The sequence below is a fragment of the Pelophylax lessonae genome (assembly GCF_965119305.1).
Source record: "Pelophylax lessonae genome assembly, chromosome: 4".
In the NCBI taxonomy this organism is placed as follows: Eukaryota; Metazoa; Chordata; class Amphibia; order Anura; family Ranidae; genus Pelophylax; species Pelophylax lessonae.
This window is the reverse complement of record NC_138771.1, coordinates 561,942,106-561,962,963: the sequence shown is the minus strand read 5'-3', so window position 1 is coordinate 561,962,963 and position 20,858 is coordinate 561,942,106. Positions and strand designations below refer to the sequence as shown.

The 20,858-nt window shown below is 44.6% G+C and overlaps 1 protein-coding gene across 1 annotated transcript in view; it reads right to left on the bottom strand.

The window, feature by feature from the left end:
• The window catches only part of DPYSL2 (dihydropyrimidinase like 2), a 170,758-nt gene that overhangs the window by 149,744 nt on the left and 156 nt on the right, over positions 1 to 20,858 (bottom strand). The window contains exon 1 of the mRNA XM_082254134.1: positions 20,489 to 20,858. This exon is cut by the window's right edge and continues 156 nt beyond it. Within this exon, the coding sequence (XP_082110260.1) occupies positions 20,489 to 20,776 (288 nt within the window). The 5' untranslated portion in view covers positions 20,777 to 20,858. The remainder of the gene's footprint in view (positions 1 to 20,488) is intronic.

Genomic DNA, 20,858 nt, shown 5'->3' with positions numbered 1-20,858 from the left:
ACAGCGTGCCCCCTTTAATGTAGAGTGACCACAGCGTGCCCCCTTCAATGTAGAGTGACCACAGCGTGCCCCCTTCAATGCAGAGTGACCACAGCATGCCCCCATCAATGTAGAGTGACCACAGCATGCCCCCTTCAATGCAGAGTGACCACAGCATGCCCCCTTCAATGTAGAGTGACCACAGCATGCCCCTTTCAATGCAGCGTGACCACAGTGTGCCCCCCATCAATGTAGAGTGACCACAGCGTGCCCCCTTCAATGCAGAGTGACCACAGCGTGCCCCCTTCAATGCAGAGTGACCACAGCGTGCCTCCTTCAATGTAGAGTGACCACAGCGTTCAGAGAGACCGGTGCACTTACCCAATGCAGCGGCGGCTTCTCCCAAGTCCTTCTCCTCCTGCTTGGCCAATGCCAAAAGTTCGCCTTTGGGCCAATCAGGAAACTGGTCTCAGGACCCGCTTCCTGATTGTCCACGAGGAGGATCCATGTGACAATAGCGAATATTCATTCACTATTGTCACACAATGGGTGGGCTCAGGGCGCACTGCTCTACGCCCCGGGTCCACCCTTTTCTGAAGCCAATTAGAGCCTCTGGCTCTAATCACGTGCTTCAGAGGAAAAAAAAAAAAAACCCATTGAACTCCATGCGTCCGGCGCCCCGCATGTAGATTAGGGGGCTGGACGCATGGATAGGGGGGCGGCGCCCCTGCGCTCCCAACGCACCGGCCGCCACTGGTAGTTAGTAATAATAAATGCTTATTTGCTATTTGTATCTTTAGGTTATCATAGTTCCCAACTGTCCCTGATTTCAAGAGACTGTTCCTGATTTGGAACAAAGTCCCTCTGTCCCTCTTTCCTCCTCATTTGTCCCTCATTTTGGTCTGATTTATATAGTTGTATATAAAATTCACTTTTTATCTTTCAAAAACTGTTTCCCAGTGCTAAACCTTTCCTCCAATTTCTAAATTGCTGCATTTGTAAATTTCAAAAGCCAATATAAAGGAACAGTAGTGGTAAAAGAAAAAAAGCACTTTTGGGTTTAACTATATTTTTTTAAATACTTCTCCTTTAAGGGGGCGTGGCAGGGGTGTGTCCAATGCCTGCATACTTTTGCTAATAGGTGTCCCTCGTTCCCATCTCAAAAAAGTTGGGAGGAATGGGTTATACATAAAGCTACAAATTATAATTCAGTCCTAAGGCTCCGTTCACATGTAGGCGTTGGCGTTTTTCAGGCGTTCGTTTATCGTTTTTCAGGCGTTTTTATAGGCATTTTTGCAAGCGTTTGCAAGCGTTTTACAGGCGTTTTTTTGGGCGTTTTTAACAGGTGTTTTTGGTGACCAATGAAAAAGCAGAGTGTTTTTTTTACAACATTTGCAAAGGAACCTCCCAGGGACCTCCTCCTCTGCATTGGACCTCCCAGGGACCTCCTCTTCTGCATGATCTTTTTTTTTATGGTTCTGGACATGCTACAGAGCTGAAACTTCACAGGTACACTTTTTAGACCCCCCAGACACTAAAATTAAAACTAAATCCAAAGAAATCTTTTTTTTTTTATTTATTTATTTATTTATTTTTTTTTTTTCAATAATTGGCTCTCTATCAAAAACGACAATTTTTAAGAACTTTTTTTTGCCTGATTCATAGTCCCTGGGGCATGATCCAGAACCCTAGGCACTTTTTAGGGGCATTTATTGGGTTTTAGGGCTTCAAAATGGTGTTTTTTGATTCCATATATATATCTACATTACGGTCACCTTGGCATAGCAGAGTCAATTTACCCTAAACTACATTACGGTCACCTTGGCATGGAAGAGTTTGGTCACCCTGGCATAGTAGAGTCAGTTCACCTAAACTTCGTTACGGTCACCTTGGCATGGAAGAGTTTGGTCACCCTGGCATAGCAGAGTCAGTTCACCTAAACTTCGTTACGGTCACCTTGGCATGGAAGAGTTTGGTCAGCCTGGCATAGCAGAGTCAGTTCACCTAAACTTCGTTACGGTCACCTTGGCATGGAAGAGTTTGGTCAGCCTGGCATAGCAGAGTCAGTTCACCTAAACTTCGTTACGGTCACCTTGGCATGGAAGAGTTTGGTCAGCCTGGCATAGCAGAGTCAGTTCACCTAAACTACATTACGGTCACCCTGGTATGGCAGCAGGCTACGGTCATCTTAGTATGGCAGGGTCTGGTCACCTAAACTGCCTAACTGCTGTTCTCCGTGTTTCAGGAAAATGTGCTCACAGCAGAGGCATGCCAAGGGGGTGGAGACCTGGGTGGAGAGCTGGGTGGAGAGCTGGGTGGAGAGTTGTGCTGTTTGAGCTGATCAGGAGCAACTAAACGCTTGTAAAACGCCTGTGAAACGCCAAATATCACTTTACATTGAGGTCTATGGGACAAAACGCCTGTGATCTGCCCAAAAAGAAGCTCAAGTACATTTTTGAGCGTTGGGCGTTTTCCTTAGGGCGTCAAAACGCTCAGATGTGAACAGGGGTCATTGCAATGAATGGGATTTGTCTTGTTGGGCGTTTTGAGAGCTGATCAGTGAGCAGAAAAATGCTCCAAAAACGCCCAAAAACGCCTACATGTGAACGGAGCCTAAGGCTCGGTTCACACTATTGCGATGCGGGAAGGCTGCGAATTCGCAGCCTGTTCCCGCATCGCACACGCACCCCCGGCAGTTCACACTGCCATATGCGATCCGCTGGGGGTGTCAATGTAATCTTAACGACACCCCCAGTTTGATCGCATATCGCAGTGCGATCGTGCAGTTCGCACAGGATCGGATCGCACAAGTGTGAACCGCTGTGCGATCCGATCCTGATGCGGCAGCAAAAATGCCTCCTGTGCGTCTTTGCTGCGGGTGCGGTGCGAATTTAGCCATACAAACTGTATGGCTAAACTCGCACCGCACAGCTGATCGCATGTCATGTCGGAGCAGTGCGCTCCGACATGACATGCGAACCCGGCACACGCAGAAGTGTGAACCGGCTCTTAAGGTGCCTGCTTTATGCTGTGCTATCTATCTTCAAAAAATAAACTATCAATATTTAAGCAAAAAGTAAGGGAGTAAAACAAAAAAGAAAGAAAGGAATGAAGAAACAAAGCATTCTGGTTAGGTAAGAATTTAGGTTTTCCTGTTGACTTTCTGCTTGTTAGGGATCAGGAGGACCTAAAGGGCTCCTTTAGTTCCAAACTAAAACGCATTATTTCACCTTATAAATTCATAGACAATGATGGCCATGTCATGCACTGATACAAACATTGTTTTTTTTTACATCTGAACCTTCCTTCCTCAGAATACTGGAAGAATGTTGCAAAAATAAAAAGACTACCAGGCCCATATTAGGCAATGGCAGGAAGAAGGTAAAGTTGTCATCTCATCTGAGATCTGTTATCACATTTACAAATTTGATATGGAGGGCAATAGAGTGGTACATGTGGTTTAAGCTTTCACTGGAGTGGAGAGAGTAATGGCTGGAATACACGATAAGAGAATCGGACGAAATATCGGCCGATATTCTACTCGTTAATGCCCAGCCATCAATGAGCGATATCGATATTGTGAACGAAAAATACCGTTTGAAAAACCCGAAAAATTCTGTCGTCTCGTTTGCAAATGAACGATATTCTATACGTTGGTGTTGAGGTCGTTCAGTTTAAATCTGTATAACCTCATCACGCATGAGGACCGAAGAACACTGTTTCGATGGTCGGCGGGCAACAGTCGGGCAATATTCGGACCGTGTATGTTGGCAACGTTTTCGACCGACAAATACTTTTTCAAAAGTCGGTGGTCGAATGATCGGGCGATATTCTAATCGTGTATTCACACCATAAATCCTTATTGTAGATTGTGTTTCTGCTGCTATCACCTAGTTAACAATGTCCCCTGAACTTGCTTACATGAGCAGAGAAAAGGGGCAGTTTAAAGGGATAGGTACAAGCTGTAATTAGTCCTGGAGAACTTGCAGGCAGTCATTTGTAAGGGAGGTTGTGGGCACTCAACAATTGGGGGGTTTGATGAGACAGGACTACAAATGCTCTTCAGTTTGGGGAGTGGAGCATATAGTGTGGCTAAAGCTGGCCATAGATAGAAAGAAATTCGTCCTGTTCAGCAGGAACCACTGAGCCATCTATCAATCAACCACAGTACAACCAGCCTGTCAGGTTTTTTTTTTTTTTGCCTGATCACCGCTGGCGGACATAGCTATCAGTAGTGATCATTATATTATGCCGGTAGGGAAGGCTCCCACTGCCAGGACACATTAGCGCAGAGGGATGAATTCCCCCATCAACGCTGACTGTGTTGATGGGGGAATCAAACAATTTTCTTTCCTTCAAACCATTAGCATTTAATATTAGTCCTACAATAAATACCTAAATTACTTGGTATTTCTTACCACACAAGAAAAATGTATCCCAATTTTATCATTTTAACCAAATTTTAATAATTCAGTTTTTTTTTTTTCTTTCTAGAAATCATTGCCTTTATACTGTATGCCTTCAGAGGACAGAATATAATCTAAATGCAAATATAAAATTTTTTTTATATGAAACAAAATTTGAAAACCAGTATTTGGGATATGGTGCACTTGCTCTGGTAAATGCAAAAGCATAAACTAAAAAAAACTTTTTTTGATTATAGATAGAGTAAGGGAGGGTTACAACCCCTATCATATCAATTTGTGCCATCTGTGTCCCACTGGGGAGATTTACCTTAACCACTTGCCTTCCGGCACATTTACCCTCTTCCTGACCAGGCAAATTTTCAGTTTCCAGCGCTGTCGCACTTTGAATGACAATTGCATAGTCATGCAACACTGTACATGTATGAAATTTTTATCATTATTTTTCACACAAACAAGTAGAGCTTTGTTTTGGGGGGTTTTTAATTTTTTGCTAGACCTTTTTCTTAGTTTTTGTTATAAGATTTTGCAAATAAGTAATTTTTCTTCTTCACTGATTTGCGTTGATGAGGCTGCACTAAAAAGTACTGATAGGTGGCACTGATGAGGTGGCATTTATAGGCTGCACTGATGGTCACTAATGAGGCTGCCCTGCTAGGAGGCACTGATGGGCACTGATAGGTGGCACTGATAGGCAGCACTGATGAGGCTGCACTGATAGGCCGCACTGATGGGCACTGACAAGGAGGCACTGATGAGAAGGCCCTGATGAGGCTGCACTGATAGGCAGCACTGATGGGCACTGATAAGGAGGCACTGATAGGCTTTACTGATGGGCACTGATAGGCTGCAATGATAATGGCTGACAGGCTTGCCGGTTACCGGCTTTCCTTTCCTCCCACAGATACAGCCTGGGAGGAAAAAAATGCAGATAACCGGCAAGTCTATTTACATGTGATCAGCTGTGATTGGACACAGCTGATCACATGTTAAAGGGCCACTATGATTGACTCTTTACCCCGATCGGTCATCAGCTGTGTCAGATGGATGTCTATTGATGCCCTCCCAGAACTGGATAACCGCGGTGTAGTCGTCTTTAGGCTATAGCACGATCAGCAAGTGGTTAAAGTGGTTGTAAACCGTTACAAATACCCAGTGAAGTGACTGAGCTCACGTGATACACAGAGATAAAACAAATCCTCCTTCAGCAGTTGTACCTGTTAATCTGCAGCCATTTCCTCTTTACAACATCTATTCAAAGTGCTAAATTTTAAAGCTTGTCTGAGCTGTCAGAAAAAAGGAAGCAGAGAGCTGAAGTTCCACTCTGTAGAGCTCATTGAGGAGAGCTCTGACAGCTGATTGGAGAGAAGGGACACACTCCCCTTCACACAGCACACATGAACAGAGCGGAGGCTGTCAATCAGCTGGAGGTCCCTTCTTCTGTTACTTTTTTTCTCTTGGTGTCAGAAAAACTTGTCAGAAGGGGATTCATGCTGATAGCAGAGGAATGAAGCAGCTGGTAAAAGTGGCACTTTGGGCTCTTAATTCAGACACACTATATACACTATAGTGTGTACTTAATTAATAGTACACACTATAGAGGGATATGCATTGTTTATATTTCATGTCAGAGGTTTACAACCACTTTAGCTTAATGTCCCATAGCCAAAACAGGAAGTGAGAGGAAATACCTCCCAAGAGAGGGAATCCCTGGTAGTCACCAGGGTCACCAGAACTAGTGTCCCCATTGAAAGATTTCTCCTACATTCCTGGTCTCGTAACAACCCACAATTTGGAGATAATATTTGAATAATATTTTATTTTTATGGTATTATATTATATTTTATGGTACAAGCCACAAAATGTGGAAGAGTGGATACTTTTTGCAAAGCATCATGGCTGCAACATATGCTGCAATAAAAAGGAGCTCATACAGGATTCCATCAAATTCTTGTATCACTGGCCAATTTTTACCTCCTTTAGGGCTGATTCACACCACAAAAACGCACACCAGATCTGTTTTGGATGTGTTTCTACTTGCGCGTTTTTAACACATTTTTGAAGAGTTCTTGTGCATTTTTGATGCATTTCCAGATGCATTACAGATGCTTTTTTCCTGTTTTTTTTTTTTTTAACTTACTGGGGTCTGGTGCATTTTTTATGCGCTTTTGATTTGTTATGGTGCGTTTTTGATGTGTTTTACTGCATTCCAGTACAGTCCAGTGCAGGAAAAATGCAGAATGTTCTACTTTTTTTTCTGGAACTGAATGCACGGGTGTGATCTATGCAATTGAAAACGTTATATCCTACTTTTCATGTGTTTTTGATGCAGAAAAAACTACACTGGACTTCATGTGGTGTGAACTGGCCCTTAGCTGTGATTTTTTTCATAAGACAACTTCTTATGACTTTTAGATCTATTGTGGTGATACTTCCACCGGTTAAAATTGGCTTAGTACTGCATTATAGAAAAAGCATGTGTTTCTTCATAAAACTACATAATAATAATATAAAAATTAAACTTAGGGTGCATTTTCAATGTCGCCAATTAGAGCCCAGGCCAATTTGATACTCACTAATCACAACAGTTTGAATTCCATTATAGTAAGTGTCCCAACAAAGACGTTCATGGAAAGATTACCACATATCATTCTACATCATACTTACCAACTGTTGTGAAATATTTTGTACAACATTTTAAATGCATTGCAGGAGTCAGTAGTATCATGTGTAGCACTGTCCCCGTAGGGCTTGTTGTACGATGACTTGTTGGGCCCAGTGGTGTATTTAGGTTTTCTGCTGCCCTAGGCCTGAGTAAACGTGGGCAACCCCTAATTTAAATATGACCCACCCCTTCCTGTAAAGGCCACACCCCTTCCTGTTTTATGACCCCCGGTTTGTCATCTGTACCACAACCACAGACTATCAGTGCCTATCAGTGCAGCCTCATCAGTTCCCATAAGTTCAGCCTCATCAGTGCCCATGCGGTCTGTCCGAATGTCCTCACCGGTATTATACCCACAGGTAGCAGTGTGACCGCTTTATGGGGGTGCCAGACTGATTTGCCTCCTGGACCCTGCCCTCCAGCTCAATTCACCCCTTAAGACTGGCACTATACTTAAAGTGTATCGCAAGCCGGTGGGGACCTTTTTCGTGCAGGAGCCTGGAGAAGGCTGTTTTTTTTACATTTTCTTTCGGGGTGCTGCTTTTTTGCTGCCACCCTGCAAAGTGCCGCCCTAGGCCTGGGCCTTGTTGGCCTAGGCCAAGATACAGCACTGGTTGGGCCTCCTCTGATTACATGCAGACAGTCACTTAGGGTACAGTTCCCACATTCATCCTTACTCCCAATGGCTCGTTACTCAATAAAAAGTCCAGGGGTGTTGGTTTTTGGCATTTATTATGGAACTTGGATGAGAGATGAGAATAGCGGGATACTCCAACTGGAACTATTTAGAGTTGATAAGGACAACTCTCACTTGGCCTCACCAGGTTACTTGTGGAAGCAGTCACACTGCTTAGACCATACTGCCATGTGTATTGGAAGGGTAAAGTCTCCTTGCTCTTTCTACAGCAATAGACTAGGTGAACAACATTATCTTCAGGATACTCTCTAGCATCCTCTTAACTGACACCCGTCCACTGACTCTTCTAGCTGCAGGGATGCCCCCCCCCCCCCTCAGAACAGGCCCCTTGACACAGATCTGTACTCGCTGTATGCAGATTCAGATCCTTCCAGTGTCTTCCTTCCAGTTAGCTCTACAGCACCTCTGGGTTCAGTTCCTCTCTAGCTCTTAAGGCCCTCAGGCCACCTGAGGCCGCATCGCAACTTCTATAGAGGAGGAGGCAGCTGTCCCGCCCCCTCCGGGACTTCACTCTCCAGCTGAAATACCCCGAGCACATGTGTCACATGTTCTTGCCATTTATACAGTATCCCAGCATGCCCTGAGGCACTTTCCCCTGCCAATTACCAGGGCTGTACTAAATGCCTCTGCACTCATTTTTCAAGTTTACTCCCACTATCCAATATGCAACCCTAAAGGTAAAGGCCAGGCATCCTAAGTAACTATGCTACAAATAACGTATTTACATACAGTACATACACAAAATGGACAGTGAATGACCTTTCCAAGGCTCGAAGATCCTCCACAAGCCTGCAAAGGAAAGGATGAGCACATAGCAACTTATGCATCCTACATTCTTACTGTGAGACTGCCCTCTCCGTAGAGGCGACCTTCTCACCTGCAGAATCTCTAACTCTAACATTCCTGTAGAGATTTCCGATGCATCTGGCCCCCTAAGGGAACGCTTGACTCGTTGTTCTGTTGTGCACCTGTATTAGACAAAAACAGAACAACTCCTGCCAATCTAACTGGCTAACGCATCTGCACTGGTTCCATCTGGGAACCATATGACTAGCAATATGCAGAGTCCCTCTCAGTTACCAGGGCACTGACTCTTTCCTATCCTAGTCAGACCCACAAAATAGGATGAAGAAATGCAGAGTTTACCCAACTGGTGTTCACAGTGTCCTTCTCTATGTAACACAGAGTAACACTGTAACACATCTTCTCCTGGTGGCAGGCTAATAATGCTGGAGCCTGAGCAAAGCTTGCCCTACTTGTGGGTGTCTGTAAGAACTCATTAAAGTGATCCTTACCTCTGGCATCCCTCTCTCTGAAGAGGCAATGAGCCACTACCCATCTCTCACAGGGTAGCAACTCAAACAAAGTTTTTCCCAACATTACTCGGGCCCACTGACCCAAAAGGATCTTGACAAAGTGTAATTTTCTCTGTACCAAATTACCTTGGCCCACTGGCCCAAAGGATCTTCGCAAAGTGTCCTTTAAACAAATTATCTTCGCAAAGTGTCCTTTCTTTGTACTCCTCTTTAGCAACAGTAGTGGCCCAAGGCCAAAAAAGATCTTCACAAAGTGTCCTTTAGCAGGATATCTCTGTAAACTAGGGGCTTACCCCTTCCAGGTAGCAGCCCCTGGCTTTAACAGGAGAAGTCCTTTGTGTAGCAAAAATTCCTTCTCCCAGGTGAAGAAACTGTAGCAGTTTTGCTGATCACCATCTTCTTTTGCAAGGATAGAAGGGAAGGGGGATTTGGGAAAAGGGCTCCCAGCCCTAACAGCAGTTTAGTATTAAACAGACTCCTCAGGCATGCTAGCCACTTTGTAACACTTTCCAGCAGCTACAAACGAATTCTTCGCGCTTGATAGCCCCTTTGTAAATCAAACTTCTAGCTGAAACAAGAACTCGGCACACCTCAGTAGTAGTGGTCAGGATGAGGTGTGCGAATGATCTTGCCTTCAGGATTCAGGATACTGATGGCCCAGGCTTGGCCTTTTCCATTTGGGTGGTTGGCCTCCACTCGGTCAATGTAGATGGACCACCCCAGATTCCAATTGGCCTTGATTGACAAGGTGTCCCAAAATTGAGGCTTGGACTGGTTCCTATGTGGCTTGGGAACATACAAGAAGTCCCAAAAGGCTTCTTCACACTAGGCCCCTCTCTTGCACTCGATTTCCTCCATTATCTCCCAGGGAGAAGTATGGATAATCGTATCCATATTCCATGGCCACCTTCCTCTGGACAAGGCGTTGGAAACGTGAGAACCCAGGGAGATTTGCCTGTCTCCTCTCGCAGGTGGGGTGTAAAAGGTCTCCAATTTCTGGATCAGATGAGAGTATGCATCATTCTGTGCTCTAGCCCGGGCATAGGTGCGAGGTGCGGATAAATCTGGGACCCTAGTGGCATAGACCTCATAGAACCCCAAGTTCCTTGCACACTACATTCAAAAGACTGTTGCCTCTGTCTCTTTACTGAGTGAACTGGAACTGGAAAGGCTTCTTATTTCCTTCAGTTCTCCAGTCCCACTCAGCTTCTACTTCTGATTCCCATTCATTGATTCCCTCTTCCAGGGACCCCACATCAATGATCCCTACCTCCCCTTTACTGAACGAACTGGAGGACTTCAATATCTGGGCCCATTGACTCCCCTCTGCCTCTTTAAGAGCCGGACTGCTTGCTGCTGTAACTGCTACCAATGTACTTTGCGACTGCTGCTCACCTCTGACCACTTGTGTGCATTGCACCTCTGAGATGTGGATCTCCCTGCTTTGGCAGATGGTTGTGCAGGTTTGCATCACTGGTCCCAGTCCCGGCCCCAGCAGTACTCTCAGCACTCCCCGTCCTCTCCCTAAAGGGATAGCCACTATAGGTGTCAGCAGTTGTGAAGTGGTTTCTACTTCCCACTTCACATACAATCTTCTGAGCTGGCAATCACTCCTCTCTAGCTTCAGCAGCATGTCACTGCAGTGCCCACACTGACCCCACGCTCGCAAGCCGCATGGACACATTCAGGCATCTGCTAGATGCTCCTTGTCCCCTCCGCTGCACAAGGCCAGTCTTCCCTTGGGCATCAATCTGGCCCCTGTGTCCAACAGGGTCAGAATGTGCGATTCAGTCCACTCTGCAGGCTCTGCCCCAGCATGTGGAATAGCCCCTGCGCTCCGGCATCCAGCATCTTGCTCCTCTACGCACGTGTCTGCTCCGATGCTACACCCGATGACAGAAGTGACGTCTCAGCTCCCTTCCTTCACTCGGATAGGCGGCCCGAAGATGGCGACTCCGCCCACGGCCCCAGATTAGCTGACTCTCTGGTAGTGGCTTCTCCTGCAAGGCAGATATCTTTGGCACGCTCTCTCCTGCTCAGTGCAGTAAGTTCTTTGCTGCTGCCATAATGCTGCCCAGCCTGCACGAATGGTACTGCAATGCAGATTGTGTTCCCTGCCACAAACACACATACATCTGCCTCTTCTGTCTGTAATTGAGCTTCAGTTGCACTGCTCCATTCACAAGCCAACCAAACTCCCTCACTGCTGTTAGAAATTGTCCGGCAGACATTTTCTTCCACAGCTCATGTACAGACGCAACCCCTGACGTGCCGATCCCCACGTCCCGGCTCACTGCTTTCTTGACCAAACCTTGAAAGCACACTTGCACAGATTACTGTAACACAGACACAATTTTCTATTATGATACAGAACATCCTTTCTCCATCGACACTCCACCACATCACTTGAGAAAACACAGTGTTTCTTAGATAAATGTCAGGTCGTTGCCGATAGCAACCACTGCTGTGACCAGAACTTGGAAGCACACTTGCACTGATCACTGTGGAGTAGATATTACTTTATCCGTTGACACTCCAGCACTTTACTTGAGAAGACACAGCATTACTTGGGCAAATACTCGGGCCATTGCCAGTAGCAACCACTGATGAAACTCAAAGGAAATCCCAGATGGCGCCCCCAAAAATAGCACTGTTCCTGTAGGGCTTGCTGTGTGATGACTTGTTGGGCCTCCTCTGATTACCTGCAGATAGTCACTTAGGGTACAGTTCACGCATTCATCCTTACTCCCAATGGCTCGTCACTCAATAAACTGTCCAGGGGTGTTGGTTTTTGGTATTTATTGTAGAACTTGGATTGGAATAGTGGGATACTCCAACTGGAAAGATTTACAGTTGATGAGGACAACTCTCACTTTGCCTCACCACATTACTTGTGGAAGCAGTCACACTGCTTAGAAACCACTGCCATGTGTATGGAAAGAGTTAAGGCTTGGCATTTATACAGTATCCCAGCATGCACCGAGGCTCTCTCCTCTGCCAATCACCAGGGCTGTACTAAATGTCTGTGCACTCATTTGTCAGGTTTCCTCCCACTGTCCAATATGCCTCCCTATTGGACCAGTGTGAAACATTTCAGACAAACTGAGCTTCAAGCAGAAAGGATCCAAAACGATACTTTCTCTTGCACTTACCTAGGAGGGTGCTACACATGTACAAAGTGGTGTGAAGATTGTGTCCCGGGACGTGTCCTGGGATCACAGCATAAAGCTTGTTGATTCTGTATCTAACTACCTCTGCCCAGCAGCCTTGCCCTGTTACGTTGTGCACTGTTCATTCATATGCAAATATGTGGCTGTTCATTCATATGCAAATCATACCCCCACTCCATGGCAATTTGGCACATTGCTCAGAAGAGGAAGCAGTGAAGCTGTTGAGAAGGAGAGTAACTGAGATGTTGTTCACCCAAACTTTCCACACTGTGCACCTCTACAGACACTGTGGGCTGAAGGTACTTTGTGGGGGAAGGCTAAATGGGGCTAACCAATTAGAAATAGAGGTGGGGGGGGGGGTGGGTCTATTACTAATCTTAATTACATCATAAAATGTGGTATATTTTCCCCAAGTGACCAGCAATAAAGGACACTATGTTACTGACCACTGCACTATACACCGTGCTGAATCCTACAAGACACCACATTGTACATTATACTACTAAACCCCTGTACTGCACTCACAATGTTGTATGTTAAATCACTGACCCTTGCACTGTATATTGCTATGTGGTATGTTATACTGTTGACCCCTGCACTGCATTCGCCATGCTGTACATTATACTTCTGTTCTCTGTAGTGTATATGCTTTATTGTGTGTTATACTCCTAACCTCTGCACTGAATATGCAATGTTATGTATTATACTCCTGACTCCTGCAATTCATGTACTATGTTGTACATTATATTCCTGATTCCTACACTGTAAACATTATGTTGAACGTATAATCCTGACCCCTACTCTGTATGCATTATGTTGTACATTATACCGTTGACTATGCTATGCTATGTTATGTTATGCTAAGCTACGTTATTCATTATACTTCTGACCCCAGCGCTGTTAAATGCTATGTTCTACATGCTTGGTTACCACACTTTAAGTAGACTGTACAGGCTGCAACTTGTAGCTAGCCAAACAAATACATAAATAATTTTAGCAATAAGCAATGTATTGTTGGCTGTGTTTCTGTCCTTATTATGATACATTTTTCTGTATATACAGTATTTTAAAATTAAAATTTACAACAGGTTGATATGCCTCATGTAGAATAAGGCCTATTTTAAATTAATGCACCACCCCTAATTCAATTTCCTTCTCTGCCTACACTGAGTTGCTGGATGTATAGCAACAAAATGGTATCCTTTTTTTTTTTTTTTTAAATGTTGGCAACTATGCTACATATTTACAAAACAAAAAAAGAAAAAAACTTTTAAAATGTACATTAAGGCCCCCTCCCCCCGCACACACCCCCACAAAGAAAAAAAAAAGAGCACTAATCTGCCCCCCTCCCCTAATCATAAATAGCTTTTGCAAGCCAAACTTTTCCCCAAACAAAAATTCCCCCTCCCAGTACAAATATTTGACTCCTACACCCCCCTCCCAGTTTACATACCCTTTTCACCAAACCCTCCCTCCTAGTACAGATCCTCTACCCCTCCATTTTCCTCTTTGAGCACAAATTTCCCCCCCCCCCCTTCCAGCACACACTCTCTATTCTAGCAATAATTCCTCTCCCCCAATCATCCCTACTTGCACAAATCTTCACCCCAAGAAGCATTCTTATTAGCACCCCCCCCTCATATCACCCAGCACAAATCCTCTCTCCCCTAAACTTCCCCTCTTAGCATTGCCCCCCGCCCCCCCAATACCCTCTCCCAGCACAAACCCAACCTCCCCAACCCAAATCCACTTCCTGCCAGTGCAAATACCACAAAATCACCCCCCCCCCCAGCACAAATCCCTGCCCCCCCTCCAGATCCCCTCTTCAAGTACAAATCCTCCTTTTAATCCCCCCTCCTAGAACTTTTACAACTTTTGACAGGCAGCTTGTGGGAAAAGATGCTAGCTGCTACAGTGGTGGGGGATCATGGCATCTGGAACCTGGAGCACCCCGCAGGAATAGTGGGGTACATGCCCTTAGTACCTGGCACTAGCAAAGCCATTGGCTGTCAGATCGTGACTTTGTAGGGTTTGCTTACCTGCCCCTAATCACATTTTCTGCTGCCAGCACAGGAGCAGTCTAGGGAGGAGATAGGGGACGGCCGGGTAAGCAAACCCTATACAGTTCCTATGTTAATTCCTGTTTTCAGGAGTGCTGGGGGAGAGCACACCCTGCACCTCCTCCCAACTTTCTCCTCCCCCCTGATTTGGTTTGCCACTTACAGTGCTAAATTGACAGGAGTAGTCATGCAGCTGTCACTATGCCCGTCAGCTTGTAGTGGCAAGAAAACTCCCCACACAGCTTCCCTTCTTGCCCCCCCCCCCCCCACTACAGCATACATTTGCCACTGTCTGCTAGGTCTAAATGTTGAGGTTTTCGCAGTATATTTTCTAGCAGTAAATACCAGAAACAATATATTTTTTCCAAGCCCGGCTAATAGGGTCACCGTGTGTCTTCTTGACTGCCCAGGACATTCCCGCATTTAGCAGATCTGTCCCAGTTCCAGAGCACCTTTATTCCGGGACAATACAGTGACCCGGAATGAAATTGACAGAGGGAGCAAATCCTGCCATAGCGCTGGCTCCGCCTCCACCTCCACCTCCACCTGAGACTCTACTGGCCACTGGTTGCTAGAGCCACCTAGCATCTAGCAACCAGTGAAGTCAAGGCTGCGACTCCCTGCCCATCATTCAAAGCGGAGGAGTTAAATTCCTCCTCCTCCGTGTCTAGTGTTCTCCAACACGGACGTCCACCCACCTCCTCTGTTTTCTCTGGGCCGCCTCCAACATGATCTAAAGCATGGGATTCCCCATCCCCTGGGATGCACTGCCACTGGGAGGAGCCACATTGGCAGCCAGCAGCAGGAGGGGCATTCACCTTCCCTGGGCACCAGTGTGTTGGGCTGGTTGCAGGCTGTGGGTGGCAAGTCACACTGCATCTGGTGGCAGGCTATGGGTACCAAGTGACACTGCATCTGGTGGCAGGCTATGGGTAGCAAGTGACACTGCATCTGGTGGCAACCTGCGGATGGCAAGTGACACTGCATCTGGTAAAAGGCTACAGGTAGCAAGTGACACTGCATCTGGTGGCAGGCTATGGGTGGTAAGTGAGGCTGCATCTGGTGGCAGGATGCAGGCGGAAAGTGACACTGCAACTGGTGGCAGGCTATGGGTGGCAAGTGACACTGCATCTGGTAGCAGGCTGCAGGTGGCAAGTGACACTGCATCTGGTGGCAGGCTATGGGTGGCAAGTGACACTGCATCTGGTGGCAGGCTGTAGGTGGAAAGTAACACTGCATCTGGTGGTAGGCTGTGGGTAGCAAGTGACACTGTATCTGGTGGCAGACTATGGTGGCAAGTGACACTGCATCTGGTGGCAGGCTATGAGTGGCAAGTGGAACACTGCATCTGGTGGCAGGCTATGGGTGACAAGTGGCACACTGCATCTGGTGGCAGGCTATGGGGGAAAAGTGGCATACTGCATCTGGTGGCAGGCTACAGGTGGCAAGTGACTCACTGCATCTGGCAGCAGGCAACTGTAGCAAGTGGCCCACTGCATCTGGTGGCAGGTCCCCTTAAGTTAATACTTTGTAGTGCCACCTTTTGCTGCAATTACAGCTGTAAGTCGCTTGGGGTATGCCTCCATCAGTTTTGCACATGGAGAGACTGAAATTTTTGCCCATTCCTCCTTGCAAAACAGCTCGAGCTCAGTGAAGTTGGATGGAGAGCGTTTGTGAACAGCAGTTTTCCTTTCTTTCCACAGATTCTCGATTGGATTCAGGTCTGGACTTTGACTTGGACATTCTAACAACTGGATATGTTTATTTGTGAACCATTCCATTGTAGATTTTGCTGTAGATTTTGGATCATTGTCTTGTTGGAAGACAAATCTCCGTCCCAGTCTCAGGTCTTTTGCAGACTCCATCAGGCTTTCTTCCAGAATGGTCCTGTATTTGGCTCCATCCATCTTCCCATCAATTTTAACCATCTTCCCTGTCCCTGCTGAAGAAAGGCAGGCCCAAACCATGATACTGCCACCATCATGTTTGACAGTGGGGATGGTGTGTTCAGGGTGATGTGCTATGTTGCTTTTACGCCAAACATAACGTTTTGCATTGTTGCCAAAAAGTTCGATTTTGGTTTCATCTGACCAGAGCACCTTCTTCCACATGTTTGGTGTGTCTCCCAGGTGGCTTGTGGCAAACTTTAAACGACACTTTTTATGGATATCTTTAAGAAATGGCTTTCTTTTTGCCACTCTTTCATAAAGGCCAGATTTGTGCAGTATACGACTGATTGTTGTCCTATGGACAGAGTCTCTCACCTCAGCTGTAGATCTCTGCAGTTCATGCAGAGTGATCATGGGCCTCTTGGCTGCATCTCTGATCAGTCTTCTCTTTGTATGAGCTGAAAGTTTAGAGGGACGGCCAGGTCTTCGCAGATTTGCAGTGGTCTGATACTCCTTCCATTTCAATATTATCGCTTGCTCAGTGCTCCTTGGGATGTTTAAAGCTTGGGAAATCTTTTTGTATCCAAATCCGGCTTTAAACTTCTCCACAACAGTATCTCGTTCCTGCCTGGTGTGTTCCTTGTTCTTTATGATGCTCTCTGTGCTTTAAACGGACCTCTGAGACTATCACAGTGCAGGTGCATTTATACGGAGACTTGATTACACACAGGTGGATTCTATTTATCATCATTAGTCATTTGGGTCAACATTGGATCATTCAGAGATCCTCACTGAACTTCTGGAGAGAGTTTGCTGCACTGAAAGTAAAGGGGCTGAATAATGTTGCATGCCCAATTTTTCAGTTTTTTCAAGTTCAAGTTTGAAATATCCAATAAATTTCGTTCCACTTCATGATTGTGTCCCACTTGTTGTTGATTCTTCACAAAAAATTACAGTTTTATATCTTTATGTTTGAAGCCTGAAATGTGGCAAAAGGTCGCAAAGTTCAAGGGGGCCGAATACTTTCGCGAGGCACTGTAAGTGACTAACAAAGTTAAGCAGAACTAACCCATCAATTTAACGGTTAAAAAAAAAAAAGTTATATTCCCGGCATGCTGGGAATACTGTAATTTTTATTGTGTCTTCAACCAAACTGTCAAACCATCAAATGTCTGGTGTCATACCTGATTACATGTGCAGCATCATGGCAGCTGCAGATCAAACAGAGGCTAAGATGGAAGCTTCCTTGGCTGAAAAGGATAGGAGGGTTTAGTTTCCCTTAAAGCCTACTCCAGTTAACACTTTTTAAGCATTTATAAAAACAGTTTTTTTTTCCTTTCGGTATAAAGGTTTTACATGAATTATTCAAATCTTACCATTGTAAGCACCCCTGTCAGGTTTAAATGGTTTGTCTAAGGGCCAGTTCACACCACAGAAACGCAGTCCTGATGTGTTGTGGATGCATTTCTGCTGCGTGTTTTTGACGGATTTTTGATGCAGTCCAGTGCCATTTTTCTTTATCTTGCACAAGGTCATAATGTATGTGTTTCAGTGCATTTTTGATGCTATTTATTGTGTTTCAGTACAGTTCAGTGCAGGAAAAATGCAGCATGTTCTACTTTTTTTTCTGGAACTGACCACACTGATGTGAACAATGCCATTGGAAACCATATAGCTTCTAAAAGAAGAAATAAACCAATTGATTTAACGTTTTCATCAAAACAGTTACATTTAAGGCATGTCATGAATGATAACTGTCTCATTTGCTCCCACCCAAACCATTCAACCATCAAATTGCTGGTGTCATAAATGATCACATGGGCAGTACCATGGCAACTGCAGATCAAACAGAGAATAAGATGGCAGTTTCCTTGGCTGTTAAGGATAGTAGGGTTTAGTTTCCCTTTAAAGGAAGTTGAAAAATATCAGCAGGATCAACAGGTAAAAAATAAAGATACACATTGGACTCAAGAGAAACCAAGACTGCTTTGTTAATGTTAGTAACAATATGGAATTTGAAATGCCACATCACTGCTAAAAGATTTTTTTTTTCAATAAAAGTTAGGGGGATAATCCAACTGTCCCCCTGAATTTTACTGGAATAAAGTCATAGCTGCACCTTTTAGTAGTGTTGTAGCGCTTCAAAATCAATTTTTGTTACATTAATCTACAAGCCAAGGAGACTTCTGGGGTGTAGAAGCCATCTGCCCGGGAACCAGATTTTTAAATCAACAGCAATACTTTAAGATAGTAATAAAAATAAGATAACCATCCTCAACATGCTCATGCTAGTGACAGACTTTACTTTAAAGTAATACTAAATATGCACTGTTTAATTTACATTGTCCCTTCTATTTCTATATGTGGATTATGGCACTGCCATTATTTTAATAAAAATAATAATAAATAAAAAACAAGTACCTTTTTTACCTTCAATATACAGCTGTCACATGACCCGGATCTTTCCCAGCCTGTCTGCAGGGAAACATAAGCAGGAGGAGCTTCTAGTCCTCTGCTGTGATCAGTTCCAAAAAGAAAAAAAAACAGCCTTTCTAATATCAAGTAAAAATAAATAATTAATATCAATAAACTGTTTTAAATTGTCATACACATATATATTTGAAATCAAATATTTATTATTTTTTGGCAATAACATTTCTGCCAGTCAAGGGCTGTGTCACACCACCTCAGCCTGTGTCTTAGAATAAGAGGGAGGTGAAGCCTCCATTAATCTACATGTAATATCCCGCCCTCATTGTGTTTAGCTGGTTATTGGGCATGGAGGGGGAGGGAGGGAGTGGGCTGTCATTACCACTGTGTATACACCCACATGTCTGACTCTGTAATCACATGGGCTGCTCAGATGTGATAGGGAGGAAATGCTCACAATAGAAACTCACTGAAAACTGAGCATGTGCAGAGTTGCCTCAACAGCTGCAAAATTCCTAGCTGAATATTGGGGACATAAACAGAAGGGGAGGATAGAGAACAGCAGAATTAACCAGTTTTTTTGCAGAATACAGAAAACAAACATCATAGTGACTGAGTGAGTATGAACAGCATGCAATACTATATTTATTGATATTTTTTTATGATATGGGTTTAGTGACACTTTAGGTACCAAAAGCAGAACTAAGCACAAACAGCCTCATTTCAGATTTCAGCTGCATGCATAGGATGATGTCACTTAATTATAAAAAAAAGGGCTACGGGTAATAAAAAAGCAATATTTAAGACTTTCTTCAAGAACAGATGGAAAGATACTAAATGAATTGCAGTGTAAAACTACAAAAAGAACAAATGGGGAAGGCGCAAACACCTAGTGCATTATCAAAAATTTACTGGAAAGATGTAAAATCAATTCAAATGGATACTCACAAAAGTACAACAAGTAAGGGCACATAAACCAGAATATGCCATATAGTGCGGGTTACGCATGCTCAAATGACACCCCACTATACTGGCAAGGTGACACGTTTCGGGGTGCATCCCCTTCCTCAGAGCACTGTAGAACTGAGAAGAATGTAAGGAAAAAAAACAATAACCTTTCCCATTTTTGATACTGTAGGACCATCCCGCAAGCCCAAAAGTTTTAAGCCAAGCCTCCACAGAGGGGCTCCATGGACTCCATGGAGCCCCTCTGTGGAGGCCTGGCTTAAAACTTTTGGGCTTGCGGGATGGTCCTACAGTATCAAAAATGGGAAAGGTTATTGTTTTTTTTCCTTATATTCTTGGAGTCTGCAAAAATTAAACTTTAAGCAAAGTAATAAAAGCAACAGACAATAGATAACCTTACTTACATATGGCATTGCTTGTATTGTTCTCTCATACTCCAACTGTTGACTCATTTTAAATATTCACATTCTTATACTATATTATACTTATACTATATTTTGTATTGAATATACTTTTCTGCAGTTTATAAAATGCACAGCTTGTTTCAGCCAAAACTGCATGTCATCCTAGTTGTACAGGGTGGGGTCCCTGTGGCTAGCATTACCAGTACAGGTATAAAGTGACATGATGTAGAAGGCAATGCAGCTATAAGAACAGTCATTCTTCAGATAGGTCTAGCTGTATGGAATGATGAGACTGACAATCCTGATCCTTGCCAAATGGACTCAAGAAATACACAAAGGACATTGTCATTCTTTTACATGGAACACATGAGTGTGGCAAAAAGGTTAACTGCTATAAAATACATTTCCAACCTACCCATGCTGCCCAGGTGGCCCCCCAAGGAGTCACCTCCTCCACTTCATATAGAAGTCATCAACACATCACCCACCTTGTCATTGAGGTACTGAAGGGCTTCCTTGCCAGAAGAACACTTGATCTCAATCTTCCTCCCATCAGAGGGGGTCACATCCTTCTGCTGACTAATAATTTTCCCAGAGCCTTTTCCTGCTGACAGAGAGCCAAAATTGATGGTCTTATTTTCAGAAGAGCCTTCAACTGGACAGAACATCCCACAGAATTTTTGCCTGGGCTTGGGACTTCCAGATCCCATGTTCTTGAAAAAGGCTGGGACCTCCTCCCCCTCATTTTGCCGGCCAGGTTGCCTCTTGTCAGCCATCCTGAACCTCCCTTGAAGGATGGAGCAGTTTTAGAAGGATAAAGCTAAATGCTGAGAGGGTAGGACAATGATGAGGTGGGAG